The sequence below is a fragment of the Aythya ferina genome (genome assembly GCF_964211825.1).
Source record: "Aythya ferina genome assembly, chromosome: 3".
In the NCBI taxonomy this organism is placed as follows: domain Eukaryota; kingdom Metazoa; phylum Chordata; class Aves; order Anseriformes; family Anatidae; genus Aythya; species Aythya ferina.
The window spans coordinates 74,882,661-74,904,634 of NC_140298.1; the positions used below are offsets into that span (position 1 = coordinate 74,882,661).

At 40.2% G+C, this 21,974-nt stretch overlaps 1 protein-coding gene across 1 annotated transcript; it reads right to left on the minus strand.

Moving 5' to 3' along the window:
- Positions 1-13,639: 13,639 nt before the first annotated feature.
- Positions 13,640-21,972, minus strand: ZUP1 (zinc finger containing ubiquitin peptidase 1). Its single transcript, XM_084514564.1, has 9 exons — positions 21,739-21,972; positions 20,399-20,515; positions 19,205-19,314; positions 18,255-18,423; positions 17,640-17,828; positions 17,115-17,283; positions 16,221-16,372; positions 15,655-15,875; positions 13,640-14,459 (listed from the first exon to the last, which is right to left on the minus strand). The coding sequence occupies exons 1-9, from the start codon at positions 21,908-21,910 to the stop codon at positions 14,412-14,414; spliced, it is 1,347 nt and encodes a 448-aa protein (XP_084370690.1). The 5' UTR covers positions 21,911-21,972; the 3' UTR covers positions 13,640-14,411.
- Positions 21,973-21,974: the final 2 nt, after the last annotated feature.

The following is a 21,974-nucleotide window of genomic DNA, read 5'->3' on the forward strand; positions in this document are numbered from 1 at the left end:
CTTATGCTGTTGTAATATTATTTGCCTAACCCTGTTACACTTTCTCATATTCATGGTATTTACAAGCACTTGCCTTTTATTGCTCTGCTTTTCTCCCCTTATCCTGATTCAGCTTCTGATATATCAGCTTGTCACTCTTGTTTGTCTTTTGAATAAGAAACTTTCTTCTTCAGCCTCTTTGGCAAGGCCTCATAGTTTGCCTTGGGATCATTTTAATATCTTCACATGTAACCTGTTCACACCACAGCCTTTGGTTCATTGTTAATTTAGTTTTTGTTGTTGTTGTGTTTTTTGTTTGTTTGTTTGTTTCCTTTAGATCTGTAGATTTGCAACACAGTGTCTCTGAGATCCTGCAGAGGACAGAGTAGCAGGAGTTTGGAGCAGGATTCAGTACTTAATGTACTCCATCATGTCCCATTCAAGACCAGGTTTGTCAAGGCAGTACATTTTAGTTCTCAGTACCACTTTGAATGAGGTTAGATGCCAAAATCTATGTTTTGAAAAGAGCAACTCTCAGTGTCTCTGGCTTAGAATCAATTAATGAGAGGAAAAAAAATATGGAAAAATTGTGCTTAACCTGTCTGCTTCAATACAACTCTTCTCAAAGTGAGCCACCAGATGCAGGCACAGGCTGGAAGAGGAGTGTCTGGGGAGCAGCCCAGCAGAAAGGGACTGGGGGTGCTGGTGACAGTGGGCTCAGCATGAGCCAGCAGCATGCCCTGGCAGCCAAAGGGCAAACAGCACTGAAGGGTGCATTAAGCACAGCACAGCCAGCTGGTCAAAAGAGGTGATGCTCCTTCTATATTAGTGCTGGTGTGGCGTCACCTTGCACATTGCATGCGGTTCTGGCCTCCACAATATAAAAAAGAATGCTGTGGTCCTTGAAAGCATCCAGAGGATGGCAACAAAGCTGGTAACAGGGTGTGAAGGCATGTCCTGTGAGGAGAGGCTGAGGACATTTGGGTTGTCTGATCAAGAGGAGACCGAGAGGCAACCTTGCCACTCTCTGCAACTCCCAGTGCAGGGAAAGTGGGGAGGGAGGTGCCGGCCTCTGCTCCCTGGTCACTGATGGCAGGACATGAGGGAACGGCGCAAAGCTGCACCAGGGAAGGGCCAGGCTGGGTGTTAGGGAAAATTTCTGTACCATGAGGGTGGTCAAACACTTCAACAGGCTTCCTAGGGAGGTGGTTGATGCCCCGTGCCTGTCAGCATTCAAAAGGGTTTTGGACAATGCTCTTAATAACATGCTGTAACTTTTGGTTAACCCTGAAGTGGTCAGGCTGTTGTACCGCACGATCTTTGTAGGTCCCTTTTAATTGAACTATTCTGTTCTGCTCTGCTCTGCTCTGCTCTGCTCTGTTCTGTTCTGTTCTGTTCTACTCTACTCTACACTACTCTCTGTTCTGTCCTGTTCCATTCCATTCCGTTCCATTCCAAATTGCTGAACATCTAAAAATAAGGACAAGACTCTGCACGTTTTTGACTGACAAGTGTTGGACACTGTGGTCCAACTTAGGGTATGATTTTTCCTATGTTAGCAAGTTACCTGCAAGTTAAAGATGCAGCCCATTACCTATATTGCACTGTAAACTGGAGGCAAAATGCAAAGGAGAAAAAAGCTGTAGTGAAAACAGGGTCTGCAATTATATCCTTGTGAATAAAATCATTGCCTGAAAAGTGCACACAAAAGTAAACTGCAAACTACAGAGAGAATTTACCCCATCATCCTGCTTCTGAGGGCAGCAAGGGAAGAGATCAGAAGGGTAACAAAATCCTTCCTTGTCTGTTTATTGTGCAATTACTATGCATAACTATCATGCAGTTATCCTTATTAATCATAGCTCATTTAATTATTCTTCTGTTACAAATGTTCATTTTTTTTAATGCATATTTTATTTCTCCAATACTACCATGTTCATGGATGGATGCTATTAAAAGCTGATAAAGCCATAAATATGAGTTCATATATACTCTTCCTTACACACAAGGAGACTAAGAAGGAAAAGACAATTAATATCACTGTGTTTAACATCTTATATCCCAGATTTGTTCAGCCAACATAGCACCAGACCCAGAGTACAACAAACTGAAATACATGAAAGTCTTGAGTAAGAGCTAGTGATCTGTTTTGCATAAAGTCTGGTTTTGTTTAAAGTTTTTTGTTTGCTAGTTTGTTGTTGTTGTTTTTTGTTTTTTTTTTTTTGTTTTTTTTGTGAAAACAAAAAGAAACAAATGAAAACACACACACACAAAGATAAATAACTAGAGTGAGAATAAGGAATTTTGTGGAAAAAAAATTCTATGGGTTTTAGACAGGGAGTCCTCCGCACGGGACAGTTATAACAAAAGATTCAGGTAGTTCTTATAAGCTATAAATGATTTTCTAAATAGTGTGTGCAGAACATGTCATTTAGACGTTATTTTGATTATTTTATAGATATTTATTTATAATAAAATGTCTACATTAGTGAAAATACCCAAGCTGAAAAGAAATTTGGGTTTTATTTAGTATATCTCACCGAGTAAGTGACACAGTACTTCCCCTGCACCATGCACCTTCCATACAGAAACCTTTCTTTCTGTATTAAAGAAACCAATGCTACCATGAATGTCAAACATTCCAAAAGATGGAGGAGGATGTGAGATTGTTTCTCACTGTGTCTGTCACCCCAAAACCCACCTTTCCTGCTGGTCCAAGACTGTAGGCATGTTGTACCCAATGTGGTGGGTACAATACCGTACTCGTATATGAGCTGCAGTGGTAACCATACTGTGATTTATAGTGTACAGACACACAAGTAAACCTTCTAGCAAAAATCACTTATTTATCAGACCACATCCAAGAAAATAGTTCTTTGGCCTAAAAATTTTATTTGTCCAATTGGTTTTGCTTATTTTTATTTTCCTTTAGGCAGGCAATCGAGGGTGAAGAGAAGGAAAGACTATTTTATGACCATGTTTGTTCGGGGGTAATAGCACGTCATAAACATGTCTTAACAGCTACCTTTGGTTTCAGGTTATCTAAGTCAAAGTGCATGTTTAAAGGTAAAAAAGTGATAAATTCCTAGTATACAGGAAATAATACTAGAAAGTATTATTTTTTGGCAACTATGATAGGACTGCAGATCAGCCATGGCCTCAGCTATTACTTGACAAGCATTATATGGCCAGCCTCCCCAATGGGGCAGCAAGTACAAAGCAGTGAGTTTTCTCCCCAGTTTTTCTGCATGCAAACTTATCTCTGTAGGTACAGTTTATGGAAGGGATCACTGACATATGATATTTTGTTTTTCAAGGCATTTGAAAATACTATTGGATTCAGAGGAGCCTGAAAAGTATTGTGGACTGCCATGGACCAACTGGTGTGATTAAATTGTCAGAGCTCAGCGCAGCCCTTGAGGCAGCCAAGGCAGAGGAAGGAGAGCATCTAGAGGATACTGCTATTACATTATGCTCTTCCCTGTGCTGTCCCAAAGACTGAGCCCTGGTAGAAGATTAAAAAAAAAAAAAAAAAAAAAAAAAAAAAAAAAGCTAGTTCTTAGGGTGCTGCAGTAGTGCAATAGGATTTGTTTTATAGCACCAAGCAGGTCCTGGAGGGCAGAGGCATGGGCAGTAGGAGCCTTGCTGGTGCAGCACAGTGCTTGTGCAGCACTCGGTGGTGCTGCTCTCTGGTGGGAGAGATGAGGTCTCGATGAGCAGCCCTTCCATTTACATGAGCTGCAGCGTGCCGTTCTGCCTACATGGTAACTCCTTTTACTGTCTACAGACACATAGTAGGGCTTATCAGAACAGGTGTATTTGGCAAGACAAAGAAATCATCCTGGTGTCAGGTCACTTTGTCCCGATATCATATCAAAGTGTTCCTATCAGCATTGTCTCATTTCAACAAGCCAGTAATATACTTAGAGGTCCTATGTATCAGCAAAAGATTCCCCACAGCTGGAATTACCAGTAAAATAAAAGTTTTAAAGTGCAATCTGAGCACAGATAAGCAATGAAACTGTCTGTGCATCCAGTTACACTAATGTGTAGGATTGCACTGGCCAGAGTGAGCCGATAGGAAGGGCTGTGGCAGTGTTGTGGCTCTTTCTGCTTTAGCTGTGATGATAACATGGTTGGGGCTCGTAATGTCTTTCTGGTGCCTCAGGGGGTCCAGAGGGATTCAGCGTACCTGCCAAACGGTTGTGCTTCTGCAGGAATGGCTTGGAGAAACACATCTCCTAGGCACTCATGGGTTGGAGGCACGGGCCGAGCACCTTTAGGTTGCTGGTTGCTGGATTTTAGGATTCTAGAGTCATGGGTAAACTGATAGGTACACTTCATTGCCAATAATTTTCATGCACATGGACTTTCATATTTCTGCTACAAATGTCTACATTTCAATCATGGGATCCTTCATATAGTATAAAGAAGCAGGTTCCTTTATGTTTAGTGTTTTGCTTTACCAGAAAAAATACTTTTTTTTTTTTTTTTTTTTTTTCCAAAAAACAGTCATTGCTCTTTTTGGCTGTTCACCTTTGATATAAGCATTTTGACCATTATTACCTTGTTCTTGTTCTGAGAAATGAAGAGAATGGAAAACTCAACCTCATGTGAGTACCTGCCCTTAAAATGGTCAAACCACAAGCTTCCCACTACTGCTAGCAAACTGAGGTGGCAAAATACGCTAATAACCCATCCTGCCATCTTGTAAATTATTTCCCAGATTCTCACTGGGCTACAAGAGGTTGCACATGGCTCATGACAACCAGCGGCCAGTTCATCTCAGACTCACTGTGATTCACACAGCCAGTGGAAAGGCTAAGACTTCTGTCTATGTACCAATTCACACAGGAGACATTGCATTATAATAACAGTGTCTAAATCAGAGTGGTCTTCAGTCTCTAACAATGGGTAGGTACATTGCAGGTGCTCTTCTTAAAACCATCTTTGGGCAAGCTGGGTCTATTTTTGACCCTGTCACTTTGCATAACAATTGTAATTTAGCACCCTCTAATTCCAGCATCCTCTTCTTATTTTCTCCATGTTTTATTTAGGTTTTACTTTCTTTACTTTCCCACATCCTCAGCATTTCTAGAAAAGATTAAAAAGTGTGTACTCTTAATATCAACAACTTCAGCAGAATTATGTTATACATGAACTCGTGTAAATATGCTGAAAGATGTTTTTGGCTCTTCTAATAAATAGTACATGCAGGTAAAGCTTGTTTCCTGAAGTATAACTTCAAAGCCATACATCTTCAAACAAATCATATACTTTTCTTCAACAGCTGAACAAAACAGATGTACCTGTCATTTACCTGTGCTATTTTTCTTGTTTTTTTTTTTTTTTTTTTTTTTTTTTAAGTATTTTAAATGCTGCAGCAGCAGACTCAAGAGAGACAACATTCAAATGAAGACACCAGGTATAGAAAATACCATGGTGTCAGTCACTGTGCTCCTATGATCACAATAAAAACGTATAAAGAAATAAAATGAACATAAGCTGGTGCACAGATATTTCAACAAAGTTTTTTTTCTATAAAACCAACAGCATGTAACTGGCCTCTATTTAGAATTCTGCTTGGAGTTTCCAGGCAATACCTGAAAGGTGCATAAAGAAAAAAAGGGACCAAAATCAGGAAAACCAGGATTAGTCTTATTAAGGTTTCACATGAAAGTTACAACTCCTGCTATGAAGGTTTGTGCACATCTGAATAATTTCTGTTCATCATTTAAAGAAACCTCATTTGCACTGAGGCAAGAACTGTCATTGTACCACTTTGTAAGTGCATCTCAGCTGCTGATGTGCTTTTTTGCACGTCTGGTTGTAAAAATAGCCATAGGCTCTGTAATTTCTTCCTAAGAAAGGAAAAGAGTTGTTCCTGCACATGTACTAACCTTTACCTTCATCTAACAATGAGTTTGCAAATAATGAATAGAAGGGAGTAAAAGAAATAGAAACAATATTTTACTGCACATACTAATGTGAAATAATGGCATGTGAGTTCCACCAGCCAGGAAGGATATTAGCAGCAAAGTACTGCCTAAAGGGACTTTCAGCTTTTACAGAAGCATAGACTTCTCCTGTACAACACTGCTTTTGTTTGAACACGATGGGGAGAGGGAAAGGAAGAGAAAAGTCCAGGAAAAAGAAGAGTGTTCTATAGATACAGATTAGAGAGAAGGAACTGAAAAATAGTTTACACTAAAGGAGATTTTAAATTATTTATTTTTACTTTTGGACTCTTTACTGAGGCATATAAAGAGGTTATTTATTCATCTTGAAAATATATATTAACAAGAAAAATGCCATATCACCATCATTCATTGACAGTAATGGTAGCACTGCATGAAAATCAGGAAGCTTGATAAAAGAGTGGTTATGTATCAATGTTCTGTTCCTGCTTCAAGCAAAATCTTTATATCTCCTCTCATATTTATTTAGGAGAAACCTACTATTTTGCACAGTAATAACTTCTTCACTTTACTTACAATAGGTAAAACTTTATGAGTTCTGTCTTCAGAAAATTCTCCAGATTTGACTTCTCTAAACTGGTTATATTTTTGATGAAATGAAAAATGAGATAACCCATGAATTTTCATATTTTTTTATTTTTTTTTACTCATCGAAGATATATTACCTCAAAACATTAATTAGGTATGATTGGGGAATGGACACATCCATAAGCATGAATTTATCACCTAAGATGCTAGAAGAGGCAGGGATGAATAATGACTTTGTGCTGATGCTAGAATATAATGAAACGCTGATGTATGACACCTGGCAGCTTTTAGGAAATAAATGCTTCCCAGCTGGAAAGCAAGCCCTCTCAGCATTTGCTGCTACTTGGCAATATATGTGGTATGAAGAATCCTGTTTTCTAGATAGCAGTGTGTCCTGGTTTCAGTTAGAACAGAGTTAATTTTCTTCCTAGTAGCTGGTGGAATGCTGTGTTTTGGCTTAGGATGAGAAGAGTGCTGATAACACCCCGATGTTTTAATTGTTGCAGAGCAGTGCTTATACCAAGCCAAGGACATCTCAGCTTCTTGCTGTCCTGCCAGTGGGCAGGCTGTGGATGCATTAAGAGCTGGGAGGGGACAGACCCAGGACAGGTGACCCAAACTAGCCAAAGGGGTATTCCATACCATCTGACGTCATGCTAAACAATATATAGGGGTGGCTAGCCGGGGGAGGGGGGCCGGACTGCTCGGGGTTAGGCTGGGCATTGGTCAGTGGGTGGTGAGCAATTGCATTGTGCATCACTTGTTTGTATACATTATTATTATTATTATTATTATTATTATTATTATTATTTATTATTATTATTATTATTATCGTGTCTTATTAAACTGTCTTTATCTCAACTCACAGACTTCACTTTCTGTTTCTCTCCCCCGTCCCAGAGAGGGAGGGGGAAGGGTGAGCAAACGGCTGTGTGGTGTTTAGCTGCCGGCCAGGTTAAACCACAACACAGTGTTTTGTCAGAGCAATACCTTTCTCTAAACAATTCAGTGTCTGGAATAGGATCAAGGTTTAAAAATAAAAATAATTCTCTATTTGCTATGCTTGCATTGAAAATTCATTGTAATCTGTAGGTGTCTGATAGTTCTCTGTACGAGAAAACTGTTCTGAAATAACCAGGAGATGGAATTAAAACTTATTACTTCTCTTTGGTCTATGGCTGTCTCCTGCAGGACACCCTGGCACATCCCTCATGCCACCTCTATAAAGGGGAGTACAAATACTGAAAAAATAAGCTAGAAATCACACTGTACAGGTGAACTGCTGTATGCATGTAGGAAATCATCACTTTCAAGGCTGGAAAGTGAAATGAAATTCACTGAAAAATAATTAGACTCTGTTAGAATTATTTTTGTGAGGAAAAACATAGGGCTCACCAAAATCCACATTTTTCACTGGAGCCTTCAGGTAGGAATGTTTATCTAAAAATACCTAACTATAAAGCACTATGAATTATAATTAAAGAATAGAATTAATAGAATGTCCCTAAATTACCAGAATTACTGGAATATTACTAGCATACTAGAATTAAATGAGCTGATTTTTTATTTCAAATAATGTTCAAATAATAGTCCCTATAAGTGCTTAGTATTACAGTATATACAAATATTTAAATTATATATAAGATTAATTGAATATAAATAAGTAAAAATGATTCATTTTGGTAAATATATATATATATACAGGTTTTTTTTGTTTGTTTGTTTTTAATTTGGAAAATTTTAACATATTTTCCAAGGAGAAATGAACGCATTTTTAAAATTATAGTAAAACAGTTGCTGTTTCTGATGAACCTGAGTGGTAGTTTTCCTGATAACCACCTGAAGTTTTTTTTGAGTTAGGTAATGGCACATAAAGAATCAACTGCTTTAGCAGTCAGTGTATGGCAGACATAGGAGGCATTTTGGTAATCATGTTGTGCTGTTTTGTGTAGATTCACAGACATTCCCTCAATGCTTTCTTAAGTAAATACACTTTGCAGCTGAATACGAGTGACTAGGACAACCAGCGAGGACAAGTGTCTGTGATTTACTTCTGGTTATAAAACTGCACTACTCCTTCTATTGCCCCACTGTCTACAAAGAGAAAACTGGATGAAAGTAATTCATGGAATTTTGGGAACACACTGTAAGTTTCTTCACCCAAGTGGTTATTCAAATATTCACGATCTTGCGAATTGATCCAAATAAGATCCAATTGTTCCTTTGACGCAACTATTTGCAAAGAAGATAAAAAGTTCTATTTCTGTGAACCCAGTGGAGTCTGACGATAAGAAGTAACATCCCTTAAACAGTTATTTCAGTCAGGATTGTGACTAAACATACTCGTTCTGTCTCTCAAGGCAACCCTTGAGTAGCAAATCAGGCTATTTGTCTAGGGTCTCATTAGGGTTATTTTCTGTGTTTTTTTTTTTTTTTTTTTTTTTTTTTTTACCCCACTGGCTTCTTAGTGGCTCCCAGATAATGTTTGAAAGTTACCCATTGCTCTGCCCCAGCTGCAATTCACTGAAATTGTCATTCCTAGAGTCAGACTGAAACAATGAGACACCAGTAGATTGACCCTAGGAAATCTGTAATTAGGCCTGTGTTGCTCTGACACTCACAGAGTGCTTGCTAAAACAAAATAAACTCAACTGAAGTTATTGAGAGCTTGGCATAAGGTCATGCTGACACAGGGAATCAAATATCCCACAGCATTGGTTGCTGTCCAGATGGTGTCAGGAATTGTCATTGCAGGGGCCCTTGCAGAGGTGTCTTCATCTGGATCAGGTGAGGTTCCCATTCTTTTGCTCACTTACAGTCCCCCATGGTCCTGCACGTGTATGATCCATCAATGTTAATCACCTTAAACAAAGGACAAACATCTAGATATCTGAACTACATACAAACGTTTGTCCAAAGCGATTATTTCTGCATCTGCAGAAGCAGTTTCAAAAGCACCTTATCTTGGCATAGTTGGTGAATAGTAGGCAGCAAGAACTGCCCAGGGGAAGCTTCAGGAAGTCCAGGTTTCCCACCTGGAGAACTCCTGCACTGGTTAGTGTGCAGGCTTTGCTGTGCAGGTGCCTGGGGGTTCAGCTAGCACCTTTTCCAAAGGTGGTCCCTTACTTCAATTCAGTCCTTTATCTCACGTCAGTTGGCAGACCATGCAGGAAATTAATGACTTAAGTGCCCAGAATATGCACAAGGCACAGCCCTGGTGCCCAGAGACACAGTAACTGTAACTCACATGCCCTGGTTCTTGCTGAGAAATGATGACCACAGAGCTTTTTGGAACAGAAAGTCAGAGCCCATGTGGGAACACTTTGAGATCAGCAGCCAGCCAAACTCAACATATGAGTTGTTATCACCTGAGCACTGATGTCTATTTGGGGGTGGGATTCCTTTCCCCATCCTGAAAGCAGCAGCATGGGTGAGACCTGAGGTCAGCAGCGCCGTGCCAGTGTGGCCCTCAGGACCTCATGTCAGACCCACTACATATTTGGCCTTCACTTTCCAGTTTCCTCAAAGGTATACCACCTTTGCAGAAACTTAGCTCCTAGCCGCCACTTTCTTGTGCGTGAGTGTAAAAGCCTAGGCCATGCAAACTACCAGCAAGTGTAACTCTAAGGCGTAGTCAGCATCCAGGTGGTTTTGAGATACCTCACCCACACTGACAGGCACAGAGTTATCTCTACCTCCAGTTTGGGGTGTCATTAGTGTCCTACAGACCTTTACATTTATCTACATTGAATTGCTGCTCCTAATTTATTACAACCCCCTTGCCCTCCCATCAAACACTCAGTCCCATCTGGCCCTGCTGCAGTTAATTCGTTTTCTATTATGCTGAGCAGAAGAGATCAGAGGACTGCACCCTGTAGAACCTCCATCACCCACTGCAGAGAGACTGGGTAGGAGGGGTGGTGGCATGGAGGCACCATTATTTTGCTATTTTCTACATCCAAGGCAAGATATGGAGCCCAGCAGGCAGATAGCCACAGTTCTGTCAGTACACAAGGTGAAATGTACTCAAGTACACATCCTTTTTTTAGCTGAAGGGATAATAATAGAGATGTTTCTCAGTTATACCATTCACAAACATAGAGGTGTGTCATTTGGCCTTACAAATTAAATTAATCATTATGTAATTATGAATTAATGAGTCATTACTAATCCTTAATGCAATTCACAGTAGTGTTTTCTCATGACAGAATATGCAGTGGGGTTATCTGAAATGTACGTTAAAAGGTAAGTAACATTAAAAGTGTCAAAGCTTTGTAAGTCATGAAAGTCTGGTTTTAAAGTTATTCAGCCCTTTGTACAGGCAGCCTGACAGCACAACTGCTCGCCAGTTCTCCTGTGAGACCACTGCCTCCTGCAGGGTACAGGGAGATCATAAAGAAGGAAATAATCAGGGCTGGGTCTGCAGATTCTCTGACTGCTCATCGTACTTGATGAAAGGTGTGCAGGGAATAAGGCAGAGCGCTCGAGTGCAAGGGCAGAAAGGAGCTAAGAAAGGTAAAATAGGTTCTGTTCTAAAGAAGAACGTGTTTCTCTCCTGGGCACAATGACCCTAAATAATGCTGGACCAAATCCTTGAGCTGTTTGTTAACTAGAAGGCCTTTATTTTCAGTGCCCAATATGAGATACTTAAAAAAAAAAATGTAGAAATGCTGACCATCTTGTTGGCAATTAAAATTAGTTAAACTGCATCTTGAACTTCTGAAACACCATAAGAATACTAAGAATTTTAACAGACCAGAATGTAGTTTTATGGCATCAAAGATTAGAACTGTAATTCACACAATGAGAGCAACAAGATTTTTGGATGGTACTGGAAGGCAAGCAAAAATTCATGTTTTCTTGCTAGAATTAATACAAAACACATCACTATAAAATTAAGAAAATATTCCAAGACTGCAAAATTGTATCAAGCAGGGAACTGCCCCTTCCAGAATACTGAAGTCATAATCAAAGCTGTAAGGTACGTAATAACAACATATCTCCTACTGTGTGAAGTTCTGCCACCAGGGGAATCGTGGCTTCCAGACTGAACAGCATCAAAGATCATCAGATAGTTTTAATGGGAAGCATTACAGCTGTATCTCACTTCTGTTACCAGGTTTAAGATGTAAGGAGACATTAGGAGGAAATTCTTCACTCAGAGGGTGGTGAGGCACTGGCACAGGTTGCCCAGAGAAGCTGTGGATGCCCCATCCCTGGAGGTGTTCAAGGCCAGGCTGGATGGGGCTTTGGGCAACCTGGTCTGGTGGGAGGTGTCCCTGCCCATGGCAGGGGCTGGGACTGGATGGTCTTTAAGGTCCCTTTCAACTTGAGCCATTCTGTGATTCTATAAGGTGAAAAGGCCCTGTCATCCTCCCCCAGGATTAGGGAGGCCAGGTTTGGCCTTGTCCTAGAAGCGAGCAAAAGGAAAGCAGGATGTGGTGACAACCTTGGAGAAGTACGGATACCTCTGATGGATAATAGCAGCTGCAAAGTATTTTTTCTTTATAGAGTGAGTGCTTACCAGGAGCTGAATTATTTCTACTCCCTCATGCTGCTGACAGTATTCAGATTTACTGTGTTAGCCCTCAGATTTTACTGAATTGTTTATTTTATTCCATTCCTCCAGAAGGTGGGCAAAGAAAAAAATGACATCCTAGATGTCCTGGCTTTGGCTGGGACAGAGTTACTTTTCTTCATAGAGGCTAACACGATGCTGTTTTTTTGGATTTGTGATGAAAATAGGAATGACACCAAAGGGATGTTTCAGTTGCTGCAGAGCAGTGCTCGCACAGAGCCAAGGCCTTTCCTGCTCCTGGTGCTGCCCGGCCAGTGAGGAGGTTGGGGGTGCCCCAGGAGATGGGAAGGGACACGGCCAGGACAGCTGGCCCAGGCTGCCCAAAGGGATGTACCGTACCGTGTGGCACTGTGCTCAGCGATAGCAGCTGGGGGAAAGAAGAAGACAGGGGGATCGTTGGGGTGATGGCATTTGTCTCCCCAAGGAGCTGTGCTGCGGGGTGAGCCCTGCTCTCCTGAAGGTGGCTGTTGCAGGCACGTAGCAAGCAAAACCAAGCCTGACAGGACAGAAGATGCCCTCCTCCCATTGAGAGGGAAACCTACATGTAATTGCCAGAAAGACAACAGAGCTGTGCTGAGCACTTAAAACACAAATTCACAGTATTAGTCAAAGTTTTTTTTTCCTAAGTGCTCAGTGACCCATGGATGAAAGGCAGACTCGAAAACCCTTAGAGCTGCAGTTAAATTTACTGGCTTTTGGATGTACAATGCATGTAAACGCAAGGGCACTGAGTCACACTGGGCAGAATATTCTCAGTCTGGCTTGGAATTAGCACTCTTAACCAGGAATAAACAGCTTCAGTCAAAGGGTGAGTGAGTAAACAGTGCAGAAAGACTGAAGCATATCTGAGAGGGTCTTAGTGATAGTATGGCAGCAAAACTTCACGTGGTGTTAAGAACATGCCACACAAGACCAGTGCTAATAGGGGAGTGGATAGATCACTACTTCCCAGGAAATCTGTCCCTAACATCAGCCACTCGAGGCAGTGTCCTTTATATTTAACCTTTTTCCAATATATAGGTCACTTCCATATACCTGCCAGAAATTATACATTCCTATGATTAAGTTTTTTGTTTTTACTTTCATGCATGTTTGAGATGTTACTAAGGTGTGGATTGCAACATCCTTACATATCCATTCACTAGAGACTACTAGCTCTGAGACAAACAGGTTAATGGTAAAACTCCCAACACTTACATCAAGGCATCAACACACAGCAACCCAAATGAGAGGCAAGTACCTAAACTCCTTAATAAATGAATGTCATGGGATGATTCAGTTGCTTAACAAAACATCTAGAGCTATTTGCAACATGAGACCCCCTGCACCCCACCCTGGCCTCCAGCTACCAGGCTGGAGAAGCATGACTTTTACAGTCAGAGCAACATCTTAGATACACTATAGCACCTCTAAGGCCTAAGGCGCCTGTTTCAGCAAATGGCTCCGTTGTCCTCAATGGCACTAAGCCCGTATAACAGAGCTCCTGCCCAATAGTCATGTCTCAGAGCCCCCTTTGAGCTATAAATCAGAAAACATAAATAGAAATTAAAACCAAAAAAGGACAAAATAAACAATGTTTTTTAAAAAAAGTATTTTATTTATTCACAGTACAAAAAATACTTTCTTTCCACGCCCCTGCGATTTGTCTTGCACACACCCCTGGACCACACACACACACCACACTTTGGACACCACTGTCTTCGGTCTCATGCCCCACACTAACACTGACCCACCTCATAAGCACGTTTGTGTTTACAGGTGGTACATGTAGAGAAGCCAGCTAATTAAAAAGAAGTGCAGTAGCAAATTAATCCCTGGTGGAACAAACCATGCCACATCAAGTCAGCGAACTGTCTCTGTACTTTGCAAGTAGTTGCAGGAGAAGTTGCAGAGGATGTAATAGATATTTGATCAAATTTTGTAAGAGATGGAGCATTAGCCATAGAGGTGGTATAAATATATTTACAGAGGTAAATTTCAACAGGCAAAAAAAAAAGGTAGCTTTTTAAAAAAAAGGTATGTTTACCCACTACTTATTGACAGTGAACTATGGTAAATAGTTTGGTACAGGAAGGTGGGTATTAATTTGCAATTTAAGCAACTAAGAAAACACCCAGTTTTCTACTAAGGTAAGAACTAAAACTGAAGAGTTACAGATTCATCTGGACAGAAGTGTTTTGACTGAAGATCAAAACTACAGGTTAACGCCAGTGTTGTGCTTTTCCAGGGCCCCTGAAACTTAGTTCAAGGCATAATTTAAGTCTAGAAAATGTTACGTTAGGGTCACAGTCCATCCATTTAATGTTTCACAGCCAACAGATTCCAGGAAGAGGTAGTAAAGGCATCCTTTAAGGAATCTTCTCTGATGTTAAGACCCGAGAAGCATGGCAGCGAGACTAAAAAAAAAAAGTGTGGGTAGGGGAGCGAAAAAGGAGAGAGAACAGTTTAATGAACTATTACACCATTTTAAACCATTAATTTGAAAAGTTTACTAACATATAAGAGGTTATATTTCATCTGTGATTTTTCTAGATAAAACTCAAAACAAATACAATTTTAAAAATTAAATCAAACCTTTGGAAGGAAGAAACACCCAACCCTACAAGACACACTTCCTTAATTACAGTGACCTGAATTCTAATGCTTTTGCCAGTAAGGGTAAGAGAGAGTGTGTGTCTTGCTGCTATTTCTGACATGTTCAGGGACAGGAAGCACTTAGATAATGTCTCATTTCAATATACAGCTGTTAAAGACACTTCAGCGGGTGACTCAGACAACAGTTATTTCATAATTTACACATAAAGTCTGTCCTTAAGTTTGGAGATGCTGAATAGCGTGCATAAGATACCACGGAGTCTGAACATGGATCCAGCAAATTGATTTGTTAATGTAGGAAAGTGGAAATTTAAGAAAAAGAACACATCTGACATTCAGCTGAAAGAACTTCAAGGTCCAAAGAACTTACAATGCCCAATGTGAATCATCTAGACAGGATTTATAACAAATGTTGACAGCTTGAACATATCAAGGTAATCAGAGCTGCATGTTGAATACTTTACATTCTAACTACTCTTAGAAAGCAGAATGTGCTAGTTCTAGTACCCAAGATGAAGAGACATTGAGTGGTTAGGCTTCAGTATCCATGTGCCTTTTTCTTCAATTATCAAATGCTGATAGATGTCACACAGCTTTATAAAGTTGAAATAGAAACACCCTGAATGTACTTTTGTGCTATGAATGCTCTGCATGTAACTTATATGCCTATGATAAGCTATTTAGAATACTACAAAAAATGCAAAAAAAAAAAAAAGCCTAATTTACATAGGCAATCAAGTGCAAGCTTCATAAGAGATTTCTAAGCTGTCAGTTATATCAAGGTAGCACCCATTTACATGCAAAACTGTTCTGTTCTGGATATCCTAATGATTACTCAATTAACAGAGAATATGCAGAAAGTAGAGGAAACAAAGAATGAGGAAACTGAATAGGTGAAAACAAATCACCATGTGACCACACACACATTTGAGTCTGAAAGAGGAGATGCAGATTCTTGTACATTTTCTTACAAAAACTATTTCCTGAAATACTTACCGTTTTCTCTTCCAGTGTGAGGATGCCATCTACAGCAACTATCTGGTACTGCTTTTCTTTTAAGCCACCCACAAATCTCCGAAGTAGTTTGAGACCAGTACCATCGGTGCTTTGTTTTAAGAGTTTCTGCATTTCTTGAGAAGGACATCCCGGGTCAAACAGTAGTAAACATAAGGTTTTATTTTTCTTCTCTTCTATTCCAACAACAGTACGACTGTGACCTAATTTCAAAACAGATTTTCAGTATTTTAGACACACATAAAATCCAATTTACTTGTTTGTAGCATACTATTTATTTTCAAATCAAGGAACATAATACTTGAAATTTAATAAGGTAATTTTAAGTATAGAGCAGACGTCAACATGCTGAGATCCTGCTCACGCCCAGCTTTTTGTTCAGTAAAAATAAAAGCTTTTTAATGTTACATTTACTTGCTAGAAGTTTAACAGTAAACAAAGCTAGGCCTTCAATTAAATGAAGATGGAACGTATGACGCTGCTCTGAATTGCAGCACATATAGTTGAAGATAGAGGATAGTAAGAAACCAGTACACTGTGATGCTGACCTTGATGCTGCAAGTAGACAGGTGGTCTGGAAGTACACACTACCTTTGTAGCACCTTCATTATCTGTAGAATAGTAACGCAAAATCCACTCAAACAAACGAGGGTGCGTACCCGCGGGACCAGTTGGTTTGTGAAAGTCAATAATTTGACACCTATAAAACATTTAAAATAAAAGCAACAGATACATTTGAAGCAGGTTGTTTTTTTTTTTGTTGTTGCTGTTTTTGTTTTAAATTTCACTTCAGTCCCTTCCTCCTACACCAAAAATATTTTGTAAACAACAGTAATTGCAGGCATCAAGTGGTAATTGTCACTATTTTTTTTTAAATAAATACAGGCTTAGAAGATACATACATGTAAGTACAAAGCAATGCAGTATGCACTGTTCAAGACCACAGTATTTACTCAGTGGCAAAGAATTACTCTACTCTGTTCAGCCTAATAAGCTTATGAAGTCTGCCAAAATTAAAACATTTGATTTTTGTAGAATTACAGCACAGAGACAAATTAAGAATTCTAAATACGCAAAGTGACTAGCTGAAATGCAGATTCTTCTTGAGATTAAACCTAGAGCGAAAGTAAGCTTTTAATATTTGATTTTATGTCTATGTGGCACAATTCCTCAACCAAGTCTCAATGACCAAAACAGTTAATTCAATCTACGTATCTGCATAAGTAGATACATACATTCACACTGAAGTAGATACATAAATTCACAGTAGATACATCTTCACACTGCACTAAATCTTATCCACTTATAGGCAGTTTAAACATAAAGCCACTATGATGGCTTCTGCTTAATAGTTTAATTCTTACCTTAATTCTGACCCTTAAAAGATACATGCTTAATTATCACTTAAAAAAAAAAAAAACATCAGAAAAAGTAATACTTACTTTATCCTGAGACTGGTTAACAGTGAATAAATTTCACATGCTCCTATCCATGCCTTGGAACCACGTAATCTGTTGTTGAAGTGAGATGCCCCATGAGGATCAAAGCCTTCTTTCCAGGCATCTTCAATCATGGACTGAATCTTCGGTATACTAGGAATTAGTGCAGTATCTGAAACAGAAAAGCTTTTGAACTGTAGCAACAGTTACTGAAATAGCACATCAAACCCATCCAGCCTCTTTTGTAAGAGCTAATTGACGTTACAAAGATAACCCCCCAAAAAAACCCAAAGGTTAAGCTTCAGCCACATAATGCCTTGCCAACAGTCATGCCTTTGATTCTTTTCACAGTATGGTCTAGTGTCAATAGGAAACATTTAATGGGATACCCATTAAATGGTATAAAAATGGGTATCCCAATGGGTATGCCACTAGTAAGCCTTGTTGTATAAATGAAAGAGTAAAACACAGATCAATAGGTTGTCATTGAAGACGTGCAAAATAAGTAGTCAGGATTCTGATTAATACCTCTCAAGCAGTCACTATACAAGCTGTTTTGCAGCAGCGAGGAAAGGAGCATTTGGAAATTCCTGTAACCACAACCCCAGCCTTTGTCACCCAAAGATGAGTGGAAGTGATCTACTCCTGCTGAAAGCCAAACACGTCTCACATCTTTGTTTTCATTCTGATAGTACTTGCACAATGCTTCAATTACTCCTAGAAGAACAAATATGAAGTTTATCTGTAAAAAACATTACTTTTCCAGAAACAGATTACAACTAACTGAAACACGATATAAAAAGCAGCTATGAATTTTAACAGCTAAAGTAGGTTAGGAAGCAAAACTAAGTAGCAAACAAGCATATTCCCAAAGACAACCCTCATGCAGTAAGAGATTTTCAACTTCTGATACATATTTTATTTGGGCCCTTACCTTGCTTCCAAGGTTTCACAAGTCTTCAGGTTCGATAAAGGATTAAAAATATGTCAAACTTAAATTTAATTATTAAACTAAGTTGTCACAGATTAATATTTGCATCCTAATTCTAATCCTAAATAATGAAATAATTTGTTAAAAACTGCTTTGGTCATCAAATGCATTGACTAAAAGCTACATGCTTAGTTGCTGAAATGCATTTGTACCTGAGGTTTTTGTTTTCCCATCATCTATACCAACAGCCAAACTTTCCATCATGTCAGCTTTTCTCTTGTGATATTCAAAAGGCTGCATCCTTCCTCTATCAACTTCCCTTTCCATGTTCTTTAGGAACTGCTGCTTGTAGCCTCCAGAACTATCCAAGCCATACTGCCTCTGTTAGGGATAGAACGTGCATGATTGAAATCACATTTTAAAAATTCTTGTTCAATGACGTAAGAAGCTGCATGCACAATCAGTAACAATGAAAAACAGTGAACACTGAGACCTAAGATCTTCAGATTTACGACCTCTTAGAGCTGAAGACCAAGCTTCACTCCTGACTAGAAATGCAGAGTTAGGACAGCTATCCCTGGAAGAGCAGACACATCTCCCTGCTCCCCCTTGAGCTGACAGCCATTGGCAGAGGCAGTCAATTACCAGGAGGTAGCACGTGCAGAAACCGATGCTATCAGTGCTGTCAAGTAGGAGACAGAGGGAATCTAGTGGTGGGGTACTCACTAAAGCAGATGATGGTGTCCAGAAAGAGGACAGCCAGGATGCTCAAGGCCTCAGGTACTCTGCCAGGTAACATACTCCAGGCTGTGCCAAAAGGCAGAGCACTAGAGCTGGGTGAGGTGCAGTATGGGGTGGCAGGGTGCCTGGTGAGAGCAGTGCAACACGCACAGGTAGCACCTGGCCCAGGGTAGCAGTAAAGTCAAGTAGCTTGAGGTAGGCATGCCTCACACCAGTGCCAAGATCAGGGTTGCTGAGAATTTGCCTGCAAGCCACTCCTGCACCAACACTTCAGCACAGTCTGCCTGACTGGCATTACTAGGTCACACCTGTGCATTCTTATTTTCATGTAATCCAGGAAACAAAACATAACAAATTCAACATGATCAGCTTCTAATGGCACATCTCTTCAACATTTTGCCATTTTGAAACATTATGGTACCTGTAGCTTTTTAAATTCTTCCTTCTCCCGCTTCTCTTCTTTGAGCCTCTGCTGCTTATCTTCTTCATGTTGGAGCTGTTGAGCCAGTTCTAGATCTCTCATGTTTCCACCTATTCAGAAGTAACGATTCAAGAACAGAGGACTTGATCAGGAGGTTAACAATGCTTTGATGGATCATTTAAAGATTCTTTTCTAAGCAGACATAAACTAGGCACTACTTTTCAGAGAGGGATCCCACAGTGTATTAAGCTATTAGCAAGGAGTACTAAACAGGACTGACAACATTCAGTCTACTAAGACTCAGACTCCTGACTTCCACAAAACGTATGCAGAGTCACAGAGCTGTTGCTTGGCAAATAGTTCAAGTAACACCTCTACTATTAGTAAAACTTTTGTTTACTATGTTTCACTTAATTATTAGCAAGAAATCCTAGTTTCCTGAACATCACAGACCTATTAGCTTCTAGGATTGCTGTTAGCAACCTCGTAATGCAGTGACAAAAAGAAACAGGTTCAGAGGACTGGGTAAGGAATTTCTAGATTACTATTAGCCATGCATATAAGGCAAACTTATTTTGATTCCTTTACCTTATCACTATGACTGTTGAACAAGCATGAACATTTGGAGTAAAGAATTGAGTAAAAAAAAATAGACATTATCAAAAGGTATAGATTTTAAACTCTTTACATGGATATTTACCACTCTAAACCCTGTACCATAGGATCACTGAATGGTTTAGGTTGGAAGGGACCTTAAAGACCATCTAATTCCAACTCCCTGCCATGGGCAGGGATGCCTCCCACCAGACCAGGTTGCTCAAAACCCCACCCAATCAAGCCTTGAACACTTTCCAGGGATGGGACAGCCACAACTTTTCTGGGAAATATGTGCATAATCCTCCAACAGAGCTAGGAAAATATATGTAATACTGCTATCTTTTACATATTTTCCGCTCTAAGTTTTAGTTTTGTCTAACACATAGTGAACTTATTTAACAAGCATGGATAGACATACTTCTGCATATGTAGAGCACTTGGGCAAGCAATAATACTTAGTATAAATTTCATTACGGGTGTATTCAGTTCTCTTTTTATAGAAACGCTTACTCTACATTTTGTATGAAATTCTATACTGCAACATGCAAATACTGCAAATGCTTTCAAAGATTATCAAGCTTGTATCCTTTCACATACCTTCTGAAAAGCTATGTTCCTCTAGGTGTAAATCCACGTGTTCTTCAAGAAACTGAAGGTTTGTACAGGTAAGACTGCATATGGGACATTCGTATAGCTGTTCACCATTTCCCGTGTCTAAAAAAGAAATGCAGTTTCTTGCTTAATGCAATTCCTGGTTTTGTGTGGTTTTCTTTTTGAGAGAGAATCATCCCCCAATTGATATATACAGTCTAAAATAAATATACAGTAAGAAATTTTATATTGCCATTGAAATTCCTCACAGAAAGGCAGCACATGCTAAACAGCTATTACTGTTAACCATTTTACAACTCATAAATACCTGACAAGTCTGAAAACCTTTTCCTTCTATTAATCAAGTTTTATCCCATTTAACTTACCACGGTCCTTGTAACATTTTTATTTAGACGTGCCTAGTCTGAATTGTCAGATCTTTAAGAAAAATATCTGTGCTGTTGATGGAAGAATGCTTGCTTACAAAAATTTAATGTTTGAGTGATAATGGTTAAGTAAAATAAAATAAAGCTGTAATTCCTTGTTAATCTCCCTGGGTTTTCCTCCTGCAGTTTTTGTATTATTATTGAAGAGTACCATAGAACAGTTAAGGCTCAAAAGAACTTCTGGTGATCATTTAGTCCCTCAGATCAGGGTCAAGCCAGACAGGTTCAGGTACTCAGGGCCTTTTCCAGTCACTTTTCAAGTAACTTCAACGACAGAAACATCACAACGTTGTTGGACAACTTGTTCCAGTGACTGACCACTCTCACAGTAAGAAGTGTTCCTAAGTTTAAGTGGTATTTCCTGTATTTCACTCACAGCCTGGCATCCTGTCTGTCACTGGTCAGCACTGAGACAAAGCCAACCCCATCTTCAGCGCTCTCTTTTTGAGTCACTTCCACTTTCTTAAATTCACAAAACGCAGGATGTAATATGCTTATGTTAACTTGTTGTGGAGAACATTTGCCCAAGCTAAAAGCTCGTGACTGGCTGGAAGGGAATTTGATGTTATAATAACCTGAGCTCACCTGCAACGTTTTGGATAACACTCCAAGTGTTTCAGGAACAGACACGAATGCATTATGTACGTTTAAAAAAAAAACAACAAATAACCACCCTTAATACAGATATTTTGAGAAGAGAAGTTTGTACGTATGCAATTAACTTATGCAAAGCCTGCATTATTTACACCAACAGAAATAATATATAATCGCTACCTCCAGCTGAGAGCCGACCAGCGCTGCAGGCACCCCAGCACCCAGCCGGTTTCGGGGGCGATGCCCAACCCTCACGACCACCGCCACCTCCCTCAGCGGGTCCCCCCCATCCCCTCCGCCGCTCACCCGCAGCGGGGGCACCCAGCAGCCTCCACCCGTGCGCTCCCGGCTCCCTCCCCGCCGCCTCCGGCCGGGCCGTCACTGAGGGCCGCCGGAGCCGCTGGCAGGGCGGGCAGCGAGGGTACCGCCGCGCCGCCTCGCAGGGCAGCGCCCGCCCGCAGCCATCGCACACCAACATGGCGGCCGCCGCCTCAGCGCCTCACGGGGGCCGCCGCCATTCCCCAGCGGGACACCGAGCCCGG